The 15,849-nt window shown below is 33.5% G+C and overlaps 1 protein-coding gene across 7 annotated transcripts in view; it reads right to left on the reverse strand.

The window, feature by feature from the left end:
* The window catches only part of LNPK (lunapark, ER junction formation factor), a 78,668-nt gene that overhangs the window by 29,653 nt on the left and 33,166 nt on the right, over nt 1-15,849 (reverse strand). For all 7 annotated transcript variants that reach the window (XR_012000329.1, XM_072752006.1, XM_025993989.2 and 4 more), the window contains exons 6-8: nt 13,184-13,224; nt 6,297-6,380; nt 6,167-6,218 (exon numbers count right to left, since the gene is read on the reverse strand). Coding sequence is in view for 6 of the 7 variants with exons in the window: in XM_072752006.1 (XP_072608107.1) it covers nt 6,167-6,218; nt 6,297-6,380; nt 13,184-13,224 (177 nt within the window). In the remaining variant the exon portion in view is untranslated. The remainder of the gene's footprint in view (nt 1-6,166; nt 6,219-6,296; nt 6,381-13,183; nt 13,225-15,849) is intronic.

Consider the following 15,849-nt stretch of genomic DNA (forward strand, 5'->3'; position numbering starts at 1 on the left):
TCTAAAAACCTACTTAAGAAGCTATAATCCATTTTCTAGAGCCATTAAAATTTTCTGCAGTACTTATTGATTTCAAATTTAGCTGTGGCAGGATACAATTGACTTTTCTTTTGTTAATTTCATTAGTAGAGATGCAGGGTTATGTACAAAGGTAAAAAAGAATGCATATGTAGCTTCCTTTTGAAACAAATATAGGGAAGTCTGTTAAGGATTTATAGTCATAACCCAATTCTAGGACCTTGCCATTAAGGATAACTGCAGCCTTTCCAAGTTCAAGCATCCCACTCTGAAAACAGTTATCTTTCCAGATTAATTCCTCTATTATTCTTTCAACTCCAAGAGGATCTTTAATCCATTAGTTATTAAAGGAGTCAGCAAACTTTTTTTATAAAGGGTTACACAGTAAATATTTTAGGCTTTGCAGACGAGATACAGTTTCTCTTGCATATTTTTATTCTTCTAATTTTCTTGGAACACTTTAAAAATGTAAAACCAATTCTAAGGTCAAGAGCTATATAAAACGGATCTTGTAGTTTGCAGACTTCTATATTAATACTACCAACATCTTTGTCCATCATCTTCCACTCATGTCCTTATTTCCCTCATGATCATCTTAGATTCTATATACATTGTTATAATCACTACCTTGCAAACACTTTCACTTCCTGTGCACCTTAACCATTTTATTTAATCCATTAGGTAAAACCCCAACCCTGGTTAAAACCAACTCTCTTCCTACTTCATAGCTGTACCCATACAGCTAAACACAACTAGAAAACATGCACAATCATATTTTAAATTGATGACTGTCAATTTTAATTTATTTGCTTACTTTTAAGTAGGCTCCATGCCCAGCGTGGAGCCCAGTGTGGGGCTTGAACTCATGACCTCGAGATTAAGATCTGAGCTGAAACCAAAAGTTGGATGCTTAACTAATTGAACCCTCTGGGCATTCCAAATTTATGACTGTTAACTTTAAGTGGGCATTAGCATCCCCTGGCATTCCTACATTTTCCTAATCCATTTGCTCTCTCACATCCCTAGAGATTTATTTTATGCATTCTCCTCAGGCCCCCAACAAGATCTTCCCCATTCTCACTCTCATTAAGAATATAAATACAACCAAAAGACAATTCCCACCAATTACCTGTATCTGTCCATGTTCTCTGTCTTCACTCCTTACTACTGACAAACTATGCACAGCCCCATCAAAAGCTAACTTCCACACTTGTACACCAAATCCCATCCCTTCTTGCCTCCTCATGGACACTTTTCCATCAATTACGTCCACTCTCTCCATCATCAATTATTCTGTGTCCTCTAGACCACTCCCAGTAGCATACAAACATGTTATTTCTTTCATACAGCATGTTCCCTCACATACACATAATGCTTCCCTGTCTAGCTACCCATTTTTCTACTCCCTCTTATTCAAGAGTCTCTTCTGTCTCCAACTTTTCTACTTCCCTATTTTCTTAAGCCCACTCTAATCAGGCTCTTGCCCTCATTCCTCCACCAAAACTATTATTTTCAAGGTCACTATGGGCCTCAACATTGTTAAAAATCAATGTTCAATTCTCAACTCTCAACTTACGTAGCAGTATTTCTCACAGTGATCACACCTTGAAACACTTTCTTTAGTTAGCATTCAGGACTCCACATTCTCCTGGGTTTCCTCTGACCACTTCTCAGTGTCTCTTTATGGTTTCTCATTATTCCTGACATCTTAAGGTTAGAGTGCCCCAGGGCAGGCTTGGTCCTTTTCTCTTTTTTCTCCACATCTACATCTTTGGTAATCTCAAATAGTCTCACAGTTTTGATACCATCTACATATTGATGATACCCAGATTTATATCTTCAACCTAGATATTTCCTGTTTGCCAGACATATATTCTATTGCTTCCTTAAAATCTCTACTTGAATGTCTGGCATCTCAAATGTACATGTCCAAAATCAAACCCAGTTCTTCATATCACCTCAAACCTTCCCTTTTCCCCAAAAAGTGCTCCTCTTGCAATTTCTAACATCTTAGTAAATGGCAACTCCATCTTCCCAATTACTCAGGCCAAAATCCTATGTTCTCTGATCCTTCCTTCTCCTACCCCATATCCAACCCATCAGGAAATCTTTTGGGTTCTAACTTCAAAATATATGCAGAATCTGACTGCTTCTTAAACCACTTCCACTGTTACTGAACCAAGGTCCAAGCCAACATCAATGCTTTCCTAGACTACTAGAGTAGGTTCCCAAGTAGTCTCCCTGCTTCTACTGTTGCTCCCTTTACAGCCTCAACAAAGTAACCTTCCGATTATTTTATTTGAGATTTTACTTATTTATTCATGAGAGACACAGAGAGAGAGAGGCGGAGACACAGGCAAAGGGAGAAGCAGGCTCCATGCAGGGAGCTCAATGTGGCACTCAATCCCAGGATTCCAGGATCATGCCCTGAGCCGAAGGCAGATATTCAACCACTGAGCCACCCAGGCATCCCTAACCTTCCAATTAAAACATAATACAGCTCATGTCAATCTTCTGCTCAAAACAAAAAACAAAAATTTTTAAAAAGTGAAAACTGAAATTCTTAAAATGGTCTACATTCCATAAGGCCGTACAAGGTATGATCCTTTCTTTCCTCTCTTACTGCCCCTTCTACTAGTATCTCCCTTTGTTCAATCCAGTGCAGCCATACTGGTCTTGTTATTTCCAGAGCAATCTGGGTACGCTCTCTACTCAGTCTTTGCACTTGCCAATTCTTCTGTCTACAATGTTCTCCCCTTCAGATATTTGCATGGCTCATTCCCTCACTTCTTTCATATCTTTAATCAAATGTCAACTTACATTGATGTGGCCTTCCCTGATAAACCTTATTTAAAACTTCAACCCACCCTTACTCAAGGCACACCCTATTCACCGTTATTTACTTCCTCTAACATATATATATATATGTTATTTCTAACAAATATATATATATATATATATATATTTCTCTCTCACACACATGCATGCACACATACAAAGTTTTTTGTCTGTTTTGTTCCCTACTATGTTCCTAGAGCCTAAAACAATGCCTACAGAGAGCACACACTTAAGTAAACATTTATTGAAAAAAACAGAAAAAAAAAACAAAAAACAAATCCGAGATTAGTACACAGAAGTCAGATTTATTCCTGCATGCCATTTAAACTTTGAAAAGAAATGTAATTTCTTACCAACCCCAAATATCTCAATTTCTTTATTCTATAGAATCTATTCAGAAAATTCCACTGGCAAATACCTTTTTTCATTAAATCCAAACTATTACTTTTTTTAAAAGCTTGGCATGGAGCCCAACACAGAGCTTGAACTCAGAACCCTGAAATCAAGATCCAAGCTGAGACCAAGAGTCAGATGCTTAACCAACTAAGCCACACAGGTGCCCCAAATTTCTTTATTTACTAAGGACAAAGCTTTCCCATCTCTCAGTCTATGATTCCTCCAGAACTAGAATAAATGCTATGCACCTAAGCACCATATCATTTTATTAAATGTAAATATGTATATATACACATATATCTACTTTTATGTTTTTATTCCTTCATACTAAATGATAACACGGATTTTCTAAGACTAAGCACCCACCAATTAAAAATTCTTTAAAAAGAATTTAAGAAGAAAAAATTATTTAAAAAGGAGTCAGGACTACACTGTCAAGATCAATGAAAAACAAGGAGTCTGGGAAACTGGCACAGCCAAAAAAGTCTAAGAAGACATGTCAACTAAATGTAAGATGGTGTCCTGGATGAGATACTGAAGCAGAAAAAGGACACAAAATTAAAGAAAAGAAAAAAAAAAACTATGGAAATGGGTGCCTGGGTGGCTCAGTGGTTGAGCATCTGCCTTTGGCCCCGGTCATGATCCTGGGGTCCTATGATCCAGTCCCACATCCAGCTCCCGGCAGGGAGCCTGCTTCTCCCTCTGCTTATGTCTCTGTCTCTATCTGTGTGTCTCTCATGAATGATTGAATGAATGAATCAATCAATCAATCTTAAAAGGAAAAAAAAAAAAAAAACCTAAGGAAATCTGAATAAACTGGACTTTAAGTTAATAACAGTGAATCAATATTGGTTCATTAATTTTAGCAAATGTTAATGTAAGATGGTAACAGAGGATACTTGGTACAAGGTTATATGGGAATTCTTTGTACTAGCTTTGCAATTTTTCTGTAAATCTAAAAATATTCTAAAAGATTAACCTTATTAAAAAAGAAGAGATGGTCAGGTTAGTATTATCTCCAGTACATATTATACTCCTTTTAGTAATAAACTTAAGCAAATCGATGAATACTATTTTCAAATTTTATAATCAATATCAATGTAATATATCATTAACACTACATAATAAAAAAATAAAAGATATCTTCTACACATGATTCACAGTTCTGGTTCAGCAATCAAGCAAGAGAGTTATTAAAATAAGAACATATATAATTTTTACTAGCTTTCTTGCATGAGATACATATATATATACATATACACACACATATATATATTTAGTACCTTTTTTCCCCTTTCTATTTCAGTTCAGAAACAAGTAAAACACAAGAAAAAAAGGAAAAGAGAGGGAGAGAAGAGAAAGAGGGGAAGGAAGGAAAGAATGAACAATGGTTCAAGCAAAGACATAAATATTTGACTAAACTCACAGGAATGCAGAACTTAAACATTAGTAGAATGTATGACTAAGTCACCTACAAAATGAAAGGAACCTAAAAGAGATCTGAAAAGATAAACAACAAAACTCAATTATAACTCTCAAAAAGGAGAATGAAGTTGAGATATAGTTTAGAATTTTTTAAAATAAGGAAAAAATTCCAAACAGCAATTAATTACTACAGACCTAGAAGAACTAGTAATACTAGAATAGGACACTCCAGAAGAAATTTTTTTTGTATATTTTTTATTGGAGTTTGATTTGCCAATATATAGTATTACACCCAGTGCTCATCCCATCAAGTGCCCCCCTCAGTGCCCATAATCCAGTCACCCCCTCCCCCCACTCACTTCCCCTTCCACTACCCCTTGTTCGTTTCCCAGACTTAGGAGTCTCTCATGTCAGAAGAAATATTTTTTAAAGAAAAAAAAAGCTTATAAGCTTAAGGTCAAAAACCATATTATATTCATCTCTGTATTCCCCATGGCATTTACACTTAAGAATTATTTAACACGTTCTTTTAAACGAATAGCTCATTTATGGTATAGCTAAGAGTTAATTCTCCCTAAAAGGATATCCAAAAGCAATGCCACAGGGATCAAGAGCAGAGAGACCAGCAATGGTTTTTCTATAACTACAATACGACATCAGAAGGAAAAAATGTATTTGGATTTCAAAAGCTTCGAAGGAAAAATGAATTTAAATTCTTCAAGGAAATGATGTTGCCTAAATATTAATAAGTACTTAAGAATGTCAGTAAAGAGGTCATACTTTTCTTTTTTTACTGAAAGAACAGATTTTTTTTAAGTAACAGCAACTGCTTTCCACAAAATGTCACATTTAAAAAATATTATTTCCTAAAGTTATTTAAAAAGTATTTTTGAAAAGTTAGTGCCAGTTATACAAAATACTGTAAAAATGATAGAAACCTGGCCTATAGACCAAACACTCTTTTAAAAATTACTAAAAAGTAGTATAAATTGTAAAAAAAAACTTAAATCGGCTATGAAGGCAGGAGTTCAGTGCAAGTATCTATGCCTAATTTATTTTAATCATACGTAAACTTTTACACTCATCAAAACATCAGGCTTATATTTTTATAAACCAAATCCTACTTAACTGACTGAGCCACTGAGGTGCCCCATAAGAATTTTCATAAGGTATTCTAAAAGATCCTTATTTGAACAGGGGAAAAAAACTTATAAAATACTGTTGAAATTATTTTAATTTCAAAAGCTTAAAACCAATTATATATTTAATCTCAATGGATAATATCTTTTACTTATCGACATATTCCTGAAAAATCAAAATGAAATGAACTTATTGCCATCCACTCCAAGTCATAACTCATATTACCAAATATAAATTAACATAAAAGCATTCTACATAAGTTTTTACACACCTCTATCACACTTTTGAACTCACTTGGATAAATATGGATTTTTCCAACAGCAGCAGCAGTTTCTACAAAGTTATTTACCTTGTCCAGGTCTTGCAGTTACAGCTGCTCCAGCAGATGGCGGCTCAAACTCCTGTCAATTAGAATAATGTTATTACAGTGACCTACTACAATGCACTATTTATAAATAGCACTGATATAACAGTCTTACCTTTGCTTTTTTTGAGTCCGGATCAAACCTTTCAAGAATTAATTTAGCCGTTTTATAAGTTTCTTTTTCCATGACTTCTTCAAGCTACAAACAAAAATTTCCATAAATTGTCACACTTGAAAACATACACACTACTTATTTTTATAAGTCCTATTCCAAAAGTGTTCAAGTACAATGGTTAAAATAAACAGCATATAATATATCCAGACAGCATCAAATACTTCCTACATTCAAATAATTAAAATCCAGATTTTAAAATGGCTTCTAACCCCTAATATGTTACTTGTATTTAACAGCTTTACTGCAAGGAAATACCAAATACTGCTAATTGTTTACATATAATGAGGAGAATAATTACATGCACCAACTTCAATAATGGAATGTGCAAAAATCTATCAGCCATCATTATTGGAAGTTATTAGACATGACAAGCAAATGACAGGCAATTCCTCAGATTTATTTCCTCATAGCACTTAATGCTATTAATTTAAAGAAGGTCGTTAGCCAAGAGCTTTACAAAATAAAATCTCTGTGCCAATTAACTGCTGTCAGCATCGATTTTAGATTATTTATTAGCAGAAGCAATTAGCTTGCTGCAAATGCAGTGAAAACTCACTAGCTGGGAGAACAGCCATGGAATTTGAACAAATGACTTTAAAAGCTGAAGCTCCCCCTTTTTTACTTAGATACAAACAACTTTAGAGGGAAAAAAACACAGTAAGAATTTAAGTAAAAATTTTACTGAGTTCTATACTCACACTAGGGACTGTAATTAAAACAGTTCATTGTTACAGCATTTTATTTACAATACACACAAGTCACTCTATGGCTAAATACAGGGTTTAATTTAAAAAGCAATAACTAGTAAAGTATCATTTTAGCAGTTATGGCCCAATATCAGAAAAAATTTAATTTTAGTACAAGGCAGTCATATTATGACAAATAGCTAATGTATAGAAGAAAATGCTTTGCAAAAATTGGAATGGGACCTTTTCCTTCTCAGTGACCACTGACAGCCACTTAGATTCATTAAATGACATATTTATTCCAAAGGTCATTTATTTTAGAACACAACACAGAGCACATTTACCAAGTTAAGAATACAGTTAAAAATATGCTACCCAATCATAGTTAATGGATTCCTCATTAAAAACTCAATTCAACATTTAAGAAGCTAAGTACTTAGATGAATGATTTATTAACCTTGGTTTAGTGAAACTAAAACATTTTCCTAATTATTTCAAAATTATGATAAATTCTCTAAACAAACAGGTTTAATGTTCTGATGTAAAGGAAAGGTTTGCAGTTCACTTTAGAGTTGAGAAAAAACTGGAAATCAAGATAGAGGACATGATACCATATATCCCTAAATCAACATAATCTACATGGAATATCAATGAACTACACCCCTGATCTCTACAAATTAATTTTTGATGTTTCAGGTCAATGTTTAGCAATAGAACTTTACATAATGATGGAAATGGTTTATATGTTCTTAATACAGTAACCACTATGCCATATATAACAAATGTTGCTTATGCAACTGAGGAATGGAACTGTAGTTTTATTCCATTTTAAACAATGTAATTCAAAAGATACATGGATGGGGCTTTTGGCTACTGATGTGGACAGCACAGTTCTAGATGAAGAGGATTGCTAGGCTTAAAAAGATTAGATACAACTGTGATCTTTGAAACAACACACAAAACTCAAAATCAAAATGCCACTTCATCAAATGAATGTAATACCTGGTACATCATTCAGCAAATATTTATGTTTATATCTATGTTCATGTAAAGTATCTCCAATAAACTAAAGCACTAAAAGATGTAAACTATTCTCCTTTTCTAACAAAAATTTTTCACATAATAGCTTAACACACATGTATCCATCCATACATTTTAAGTGACTAACTTGTTTCAAATAGAGACATTCTGATAGTATAAAAAAAAAAAAAAAAAAAAAAAAAACTTGAAACTCTGAAGTCAGAAAAAAAAAATCTAGGTTCAAAGCACATCCCCATTCTTAATTACTTAAAAAGATTTTGAGCAATTTCAGTGGCCTCAGTTTCTCTTTTTGTAAAGCAAATACACTAATATTTTCTTCATAGCACTGTTAGGCACTTAAATATAATAATGTAAGAGAAAGAATCTACAATAGTACCTAATACAATAACACATAATCTTTATTTAATATACTCAGATTATTCAGAATGGGTCTGAAAACAGCAGTGTTTCCAAATACCCAACATATTAATCCCAGGATTCAGGAATGAAAATTTGATACTCAGAATCCCCTAAAACACGTTACTGTTTTTCATAATATTTTTATATGTTAAATAGTAATGAATGATATAACAACGAATGAACTGTTCTTCTGTGATACGTTATACTAAAAGTTTCTGAGCTTTTTATTTAAAAAACAAAATAATCACATTATGAATCAATATTTTGTCAAGATTATATATTTCAATAACATGTAAAAATTATTTCTACTTGATTAAGACATTCCATCATGGACACTAAAAGAAGGGAACATTAACACAAATGTCAGAAAAAAAATTTAATTTTAAAAGGTAATCGTACAAATATTTAATATTTAAATTATCATTCTTAAAATTTTAAAACACACAAAGCATCAATTGTTCTATCCAATATTCTTCATCTTTGCTTCATGGCAAAAACTCTAGATGTAGAAAAATTTATTTTGTTATATATTAACTTCGGTCAAATTATTAGGAGTGTGCCCCAAAGCATATTCAACTCAGAGCATTAGGGTACATGTTGCATTATTTAAACTCATCTTTTTACAATGATGAAAATCTGTCTGCTTACCCTGATTTTGGTTCTACTGCTGAAATCAATACTGTTTTTACTAGTTCAGATTTTATATCATTTTCTGATTTCATACAGCAGTATTCCACAATAATAGTCCCATCTTTTCTCTCTGCATTTCTTCTGTTAAAGTATTTACAAAGATCTGGAGCCTAGAGTGAATATTCAAATACTAGAAAATGGCAGCAAACATTATTGGGTAATATAAAAATATAACATTTGAAACTTCTCGTGAGGTGAACAGCACTACACAGAATTACATGCTGAACTTGCTAATTTAAGGACTTTTTTGCTTCCAAAATTTATTTCATGTAATGTCATTAACAGGATTATACATAAAACATACCATGAGTATAAGCTTATTATTACTTATTTGCAAAAAAATTTCACCATTAACAAGAGACAGGGCCCATAAAACATAATATGGCCACAAAAGCAAGACAGATTAATTAGATTGTAAGATTTCTCTACTACATGCTCCTGTCCTTCTCCCACAAATGTCCATATTAACCTAGAGCTCAGAATGTCAGCATTTCCTGCTCTTTCCTTCAACCAGCGTTAATAGATTCGTTTGAACCAGTAACATTTTGTAGTTAATTGTTAAGCTATAATACTCAGAATTATAACATTTCCTCCCGTGTTCTAATATCTCAACTGACTTTCTCAGGATTGATTGATTGACTGATGGATTTGATTTACTTATTCACGAGACACACAGAGAAAGGCAGAGACATAGGCAGAGGGAGAATCGGGCTCCCTGCAGGGAGCCCAATGCGGAGATTGGATCTCAGGACCCCAGGATCACGGCCTGAGCTAAAGGCAGATGCTCAACCAGTGAGCCACCTAGGTGCCCTTCAGAATTTAGAAAAACATGAATTTCCTGAGAAATGCCAGAAAGGAATTACTACACAAAATACTCTCCTTAAGGGTGCCATAGTCAGTTGAGGTACTGACTCTTGGTTTCTGCTCATGTCATGCATGATCTCAGGGTTGTGAGATCCAGCCTGCCTCTGGAGCCTGCTGGAGATTCTCTCCCCTTCCTTTTCCTCCCTCCCACTCTGCTAGTCTGCCACTCCCCATCCCACCCCCACTCATGCATGCATGAGCGCAGTTTCTCTCTCTCTAAAAAAAAATTAATAAAATCTTTAAAAAATAAGAAATACTATGCTTGACAAAGTACAGCATTTTCATGAAGCCACTTAAATTTAAACTCGTGTTCTGATGGATCCGATTTTGAACTGTTTTCTTGAAATGCTCATGGATGCAAAGGGATTATCTATTAAACAGTAATTTTAAAAAACTGAATGTTTGTTTTAGTAGCAAAATATACACATCTAGACTTGGGAGTTTTTAAGATTAATTAAAGATTAATTCCTAGCTTTATTTTAATAATACTTACATTAAGTTCTTAAATTTAAAACATTGTCAAGATACCAATTTTCCTAAAATAATTTAATTTTTTAATCAATTGATAACTCATGTTCATTCTTACACATTACACTTACACAAATCATATTGCAAACCTTTTCAAAATAAAGATAGATCCCTAAGGAAACGACCTTTCATAAAATGTCATGTAATAAATATAATTTGTATTCATTTTATTATTGAAAGAGAGTGGTAGGAGTGCCTGGGTGGCTTGGTCAGTTAAGCATCTGCCTTCAGCTCAGCTCATGATCTCAGGGTCCTGGGATTGAGCCCCTGATCGGGTTCTCTGCTCAGTGGGGAGTCTGTTTCTCCCTCTACCCCTCTCTCGGTGATCTCTCTCACTCTCTCTAATAAATAAATAAAATTTTTTTAAAAGAAAGAGGAGGGATAGGAATTGGACAATTTTAGACTGACAGTTATTTTCTTAGACGCATTTCAATAATAAAAGTATTTTTAAAGCTAAAAAATGTGGAGTTTAAAATGAAATATCAATGAACAAGATCAGAGTGCCCCTTCTTTTTCCTCTCATTAACAGCACAATCATAAACAAGCATTGTGCTCCTTACTAACTCACCCTTAACACCTATTGTTCTAAACAAAGTGTAAAGAAAGTATAAAGCAACTCAAACAAAGCAGCTCTGTTAAGAGACTGAGTAATAAAGGCCAGGGACTAGTTCCCAGTAGCAACAGTATTATAACTAAAAACAATCAAGTCAAAGCAAATTGTGTTCCCTAATTAATAAAATGAGTTGGAGCAACCAATTTATTTTTTCTTTAATTATACTGCAAGAAATATGACATACTAAACTATTCTGTAATATTGACACCTCTTGAACCATTTAAATATAGACATGTGTTGGCACCTGAACTGAATTTTCCGACTGTTAGGCCCAGATGAAGCATCTTTATGTCGTGATTCCTTCAAAGGTTATTAAAGAAGCAGATGGTTCGGCTTGTCTTTTCAGAGTTTTCCAAGTCTGCTCTGTTACTCTATTAAGTTTTTGCCCAATCACCTGCTCTCCAAGATTCGCTTTCTAGTGATATAACTGAACTGACATTTGGTCAGCTTCTCATCACTTAAAATTTTTTTAATTTTCTTCTTTTTTCTTTGTCTTCCTCCCTGTATTTTCTACTTTAATAAAAAAATTCTCCATTTTGGTACAAAGTGGAGCTTGGCTCCAACCACCTCTATCAGCTCTTCCTTTTATCACATCAGCAAACCAAACCAATCACATCACAACTTCTATATTACTGAGAACCATTGGTATTTCCTCACTTTGAATTTCTGGCTGTTATATGATGTACAGAATGCAAGAAATATAGTAAGATATAATATTTACATGTTTCAGAGCCATGAAAAATATCAATGCAATGTTGATAAATAACTCACTGAACACTGAAGAAGCTTAAACAAGTAAGAAATCATTTCGGGATTAAAGTTCTATACTTTTCAAGTACTTAAGTCCTCAAGACCAGTGTCTTTATTACCATTTCACAAAACATTTTTTTTTTTTTAAGTAAGCTCTAGGTCCAATGTGGGGGTTGAACTCACAACCCCAAGATCAAGAGTCAGTTCTACTGACCAAGCCAGCCAGGCACCCTCACAGAACAACTTTTAACATTAATCTTAAATTTCATAATTTTTATTAGTTTCATATATAATTGTTACTTATTACATGTTACACTAAAATACATTGGTCATATGCATCTGATTAAATTTTATTAAATAAGTTTCTACATAACATGCCCTTGCTATCAATTACCATTTTCATACTTCAAAAATAATTATATTAAAAAAATGTAAATTTAACTCAAACACCAAGTTCAATTCGCTTAGTGAGTATGATATATCATCCTCTAAATATCTAGGGCCCTTCTTCTCTTATGCTTGGCCCCCTTTCCAAATATCTTAAGGGGATCCCTGGGTGGCGTAGCGGTTTGGCGCCTGCCTTTGGCCCAGGGCGCGATCCTCGAGACCCGGGATCAAATCCCACATCGGGCTCCCGGTGCATGGAGCCTGCTTCTCCCTCTGCCTATGTCTCTGCCTCTCTCTCTCTCTCTATGACTATCATAAATAAATAAAATTAAAAAAAAAAAAACATCTTAAGAACACATATAACTGGCTCCATAAGAGATACCCATGTGATCAGAGCTGCTTATAGAAAATGAAAGAAAAAAATTCTTTCACCCTTTCTTTACTCTTTTCATGTAAAATTTGACTTTTACAACCAATCTTTTTGATTCTCTCTCTCTCCTAGCCTAATTACTTAGCCTTATTCTGTCCAGAAAACCTGAGAAGGGACATAAGTAGATGTTTGATACTTTTTCAATCCTAATAATCTGGATACCCATTTTTTACCCATGTGCCTCATTGAGTCCTCCAATATGGTTATTTACTTGCTTCTGACTTCCAATTGCATAGATTCTCAAATTCAAAAAAGTCCATAACTACTTTTCCCATCATTATTAACTAGCAAAAATATTCAGAATTTAGCTTCATCATTAAAACACTATCTAAAAGCATACTTCTTACTTGGATCGTCATTACTTAAACAGACAAACATTACTTATTCAGTTCTCAATATATTTGTCCTATGTAAATTAATTTTAAATAAGTTAACTTACTATTTTTTTCTTCTGGGATTTTAAATCATCCAGTGCTTCATCTAGAAAAAAAAGATTTAATTAATAAATCAAAGCTAAATCAGGTATTAAGATTAGATATCTTAAAAATAGTATGCCAAATGATATACATTAAGCATCCACAAGAAAACTTTTAGAATTTTTTACTGACATGTACAGATAAAAATTATCTCAAACTTTATACATATATATTTCATATAGTTGCCTATATGTTACAAGTAGAGAAAAAACTGACTTTATATAGAATAAAACACCTTTCAAAATTTAAAAAGGCCTATACATTTTATCAAATAGAATTTAAATAATTATTCTTAATTCAATTAAATTTATAGATAAAATTATTATTTCTTCATTTATGTTCTGGGGTAGCAAATATCTGAAAAATCAAATCAAAGTATATTATTTATGTAAAAATACAAATACAAACTTATACAAAAATTGTACTATATTTTTTTTAATAGTTTTTAATGTGCTAGCAGACATTACTAATGGGGGGGGGAAAGCCTGCTAACATCTTTAAAGAGAATAGACATCTATAGTTATATAAGACCAAGCCAAATATTTATCCCTTAATCCAGAAGTCAGCAAACTTTTTCTAAAAGGGCCAGACAGTTAAATATTTTAGGCATTATGGGCCAAAAGGCAAAACTAAGTCAGCACTTTTTAAAACAAAAAAGTAAAAAAATAAAAATAAAACAAAAAAGTAAACAGATTTCCACAAATCTTTATTGACAAAATTCAATACGATAATAATTGAGTTAAATTATTTTTTGTAACACAGATCTATCACTTAAAAGAATGGAACTATTTTCTTTTGGGTGGGGAGATAACATTTAAATGAGGTTCAAAGTTAGTGTTCTCTATCATCAAAAATGATTGCAAATATTAGCACGTTGATGTTGATCTGTCATGAGATTTTACACATTTGATTCTTTGAAAATGGTTTTTCAGACATATAGGTACTGCTAAATACTGAAATCAGTCCACAAGACCATGATTTTAATTGAGTAAATTCATTGTTTGGAAGGCATTTATAGACTTAACTCTTCTATTGATATTCGCCTTTTCTTGTCATTATATTGCAAATTAACCACTTTCAATTGAAGATAAGTGGAAGCTCTTCAATTGTATAGTTAAACGAATTTTGAAATACAGAAATTTCCTTTGTACTTCTTGAAGTCTGAAAAACACTGTTGGGTCTTTTCTCTTTTGGCTAAGATCAAGTGTGAAAAACACTGCTGGAACTATAGTTTCAGCTCAGATCATGTATTTACTACAAATTTCAGGGGGAATGAGGATCTTGCTTCTTGCTTTTCCAAGTCTTTTTTACTTTTTTAAGATGTTTTTATTTATTTATTCATGGGAGACACGGGGGGGGGGGGGGGGGGGGGGGGGCAGGGACACAGGCAGAGGGAAAAGCAGGCTCCATGCAGGAGCCCGACATGGGACTGGATCCTGGGTCTCCAGGATCACGCCCTAGACTGAAGGTGACGCTGAACGCTGAGCCACCCGGGCTGCCCCCAAGTCTTTTTACAAAATTATTTTGTGTCAATACAATGACATTTATTTTCTAAATGACTTTATAGCACTATAGGTTTTGCATATAAGGATTGTTTGTCTTGCAATCTTAGGTAGAACTCCTTAAGAACCATTGTCAACTCTGCAACAAAAGCTAATTTTCCAAAGTCAGTCAACATTCAATCATAGTGGTTGAAGGTGGTTCTTCTCCTACACAAATACTACAATCTATGCCCTGAGCTCAAAACATCACAATAAAACTGTACCGGCAGGTTAAGATATTCAGCTTCTATTTATGATTAAAGTTCACATAACTGACAATGGTTAAGTTCTTGAGAGTAAATAAAATTCTCCATTGACACTACTAACTTATGGTAGTTCAAATACACTTGGAAAAGTACCTGCTGCCACATAACACAATGAATAACCACAAAATGAAAACACCTTACAGTTTCACAAGTTTGCAAATTAATCCAAATAGGCCTTTTTCTGCTTCATGCATTTTTTTTTATTATAGTTGACACACAATGCTACATTAGTTTCAGATATACTGAAACTAATTTGACAAGTTTATACATTATACTATGTTCACAAGTATAGCTACCATCTGTCCCATTACATCACTAATACAATTTCATTGACTGTATTCTTTATTCTGTGCCTTTTAGTCCTATGACCTACTCATTCCATAACTGGAGGTCTATGTCCCTCTCCCCTCTTCATCCATTTTGCCCAATCCCCGACTCCCCTTTCCTCTGGCAATCATCAGTTTATTCTCTGTATTTACAAATCTGATTCTGCTTTTTGTTTACTCATGTTTCTTAGATTCCACCTATGAATGGAATTATGTTATTTGTCTTTGTCAGTCTGACTTATTTCACTTAGCATAATACCCTCTAAGTCTATCCATAATGTCTCAGCACAATCTCATCCTTCATATCCCATTGTGTGTGTTATCTATTTGTCTACTGATGGACACTTAGATTACTTCTGCAGTTATTGTAAATAGTGCTGCAATAAACACAAGGTGCATATATGTTTTTAAGTTGGTGTTTTCATTTTTTTCTGGGTAAATACCCAATAGTTGAATTGTTGGATCATACAGTATTTCTATTTTTAATTTTTCAAGA

The sequence above is a fragment of the Vulpes vulpes genome, chromosome 3, assembly GCF_048418805.1.
Source record: "Vulpes vulpes isolate BD-2025 chromosome 3, VulVul3, whole genome shotgun sequence".
Lineage (NCBI taxonomy): Eukaryota > Metazoa > Chordata > Mammalia > Carnivora > Canidae > Vulpes > Vulpes vulpes.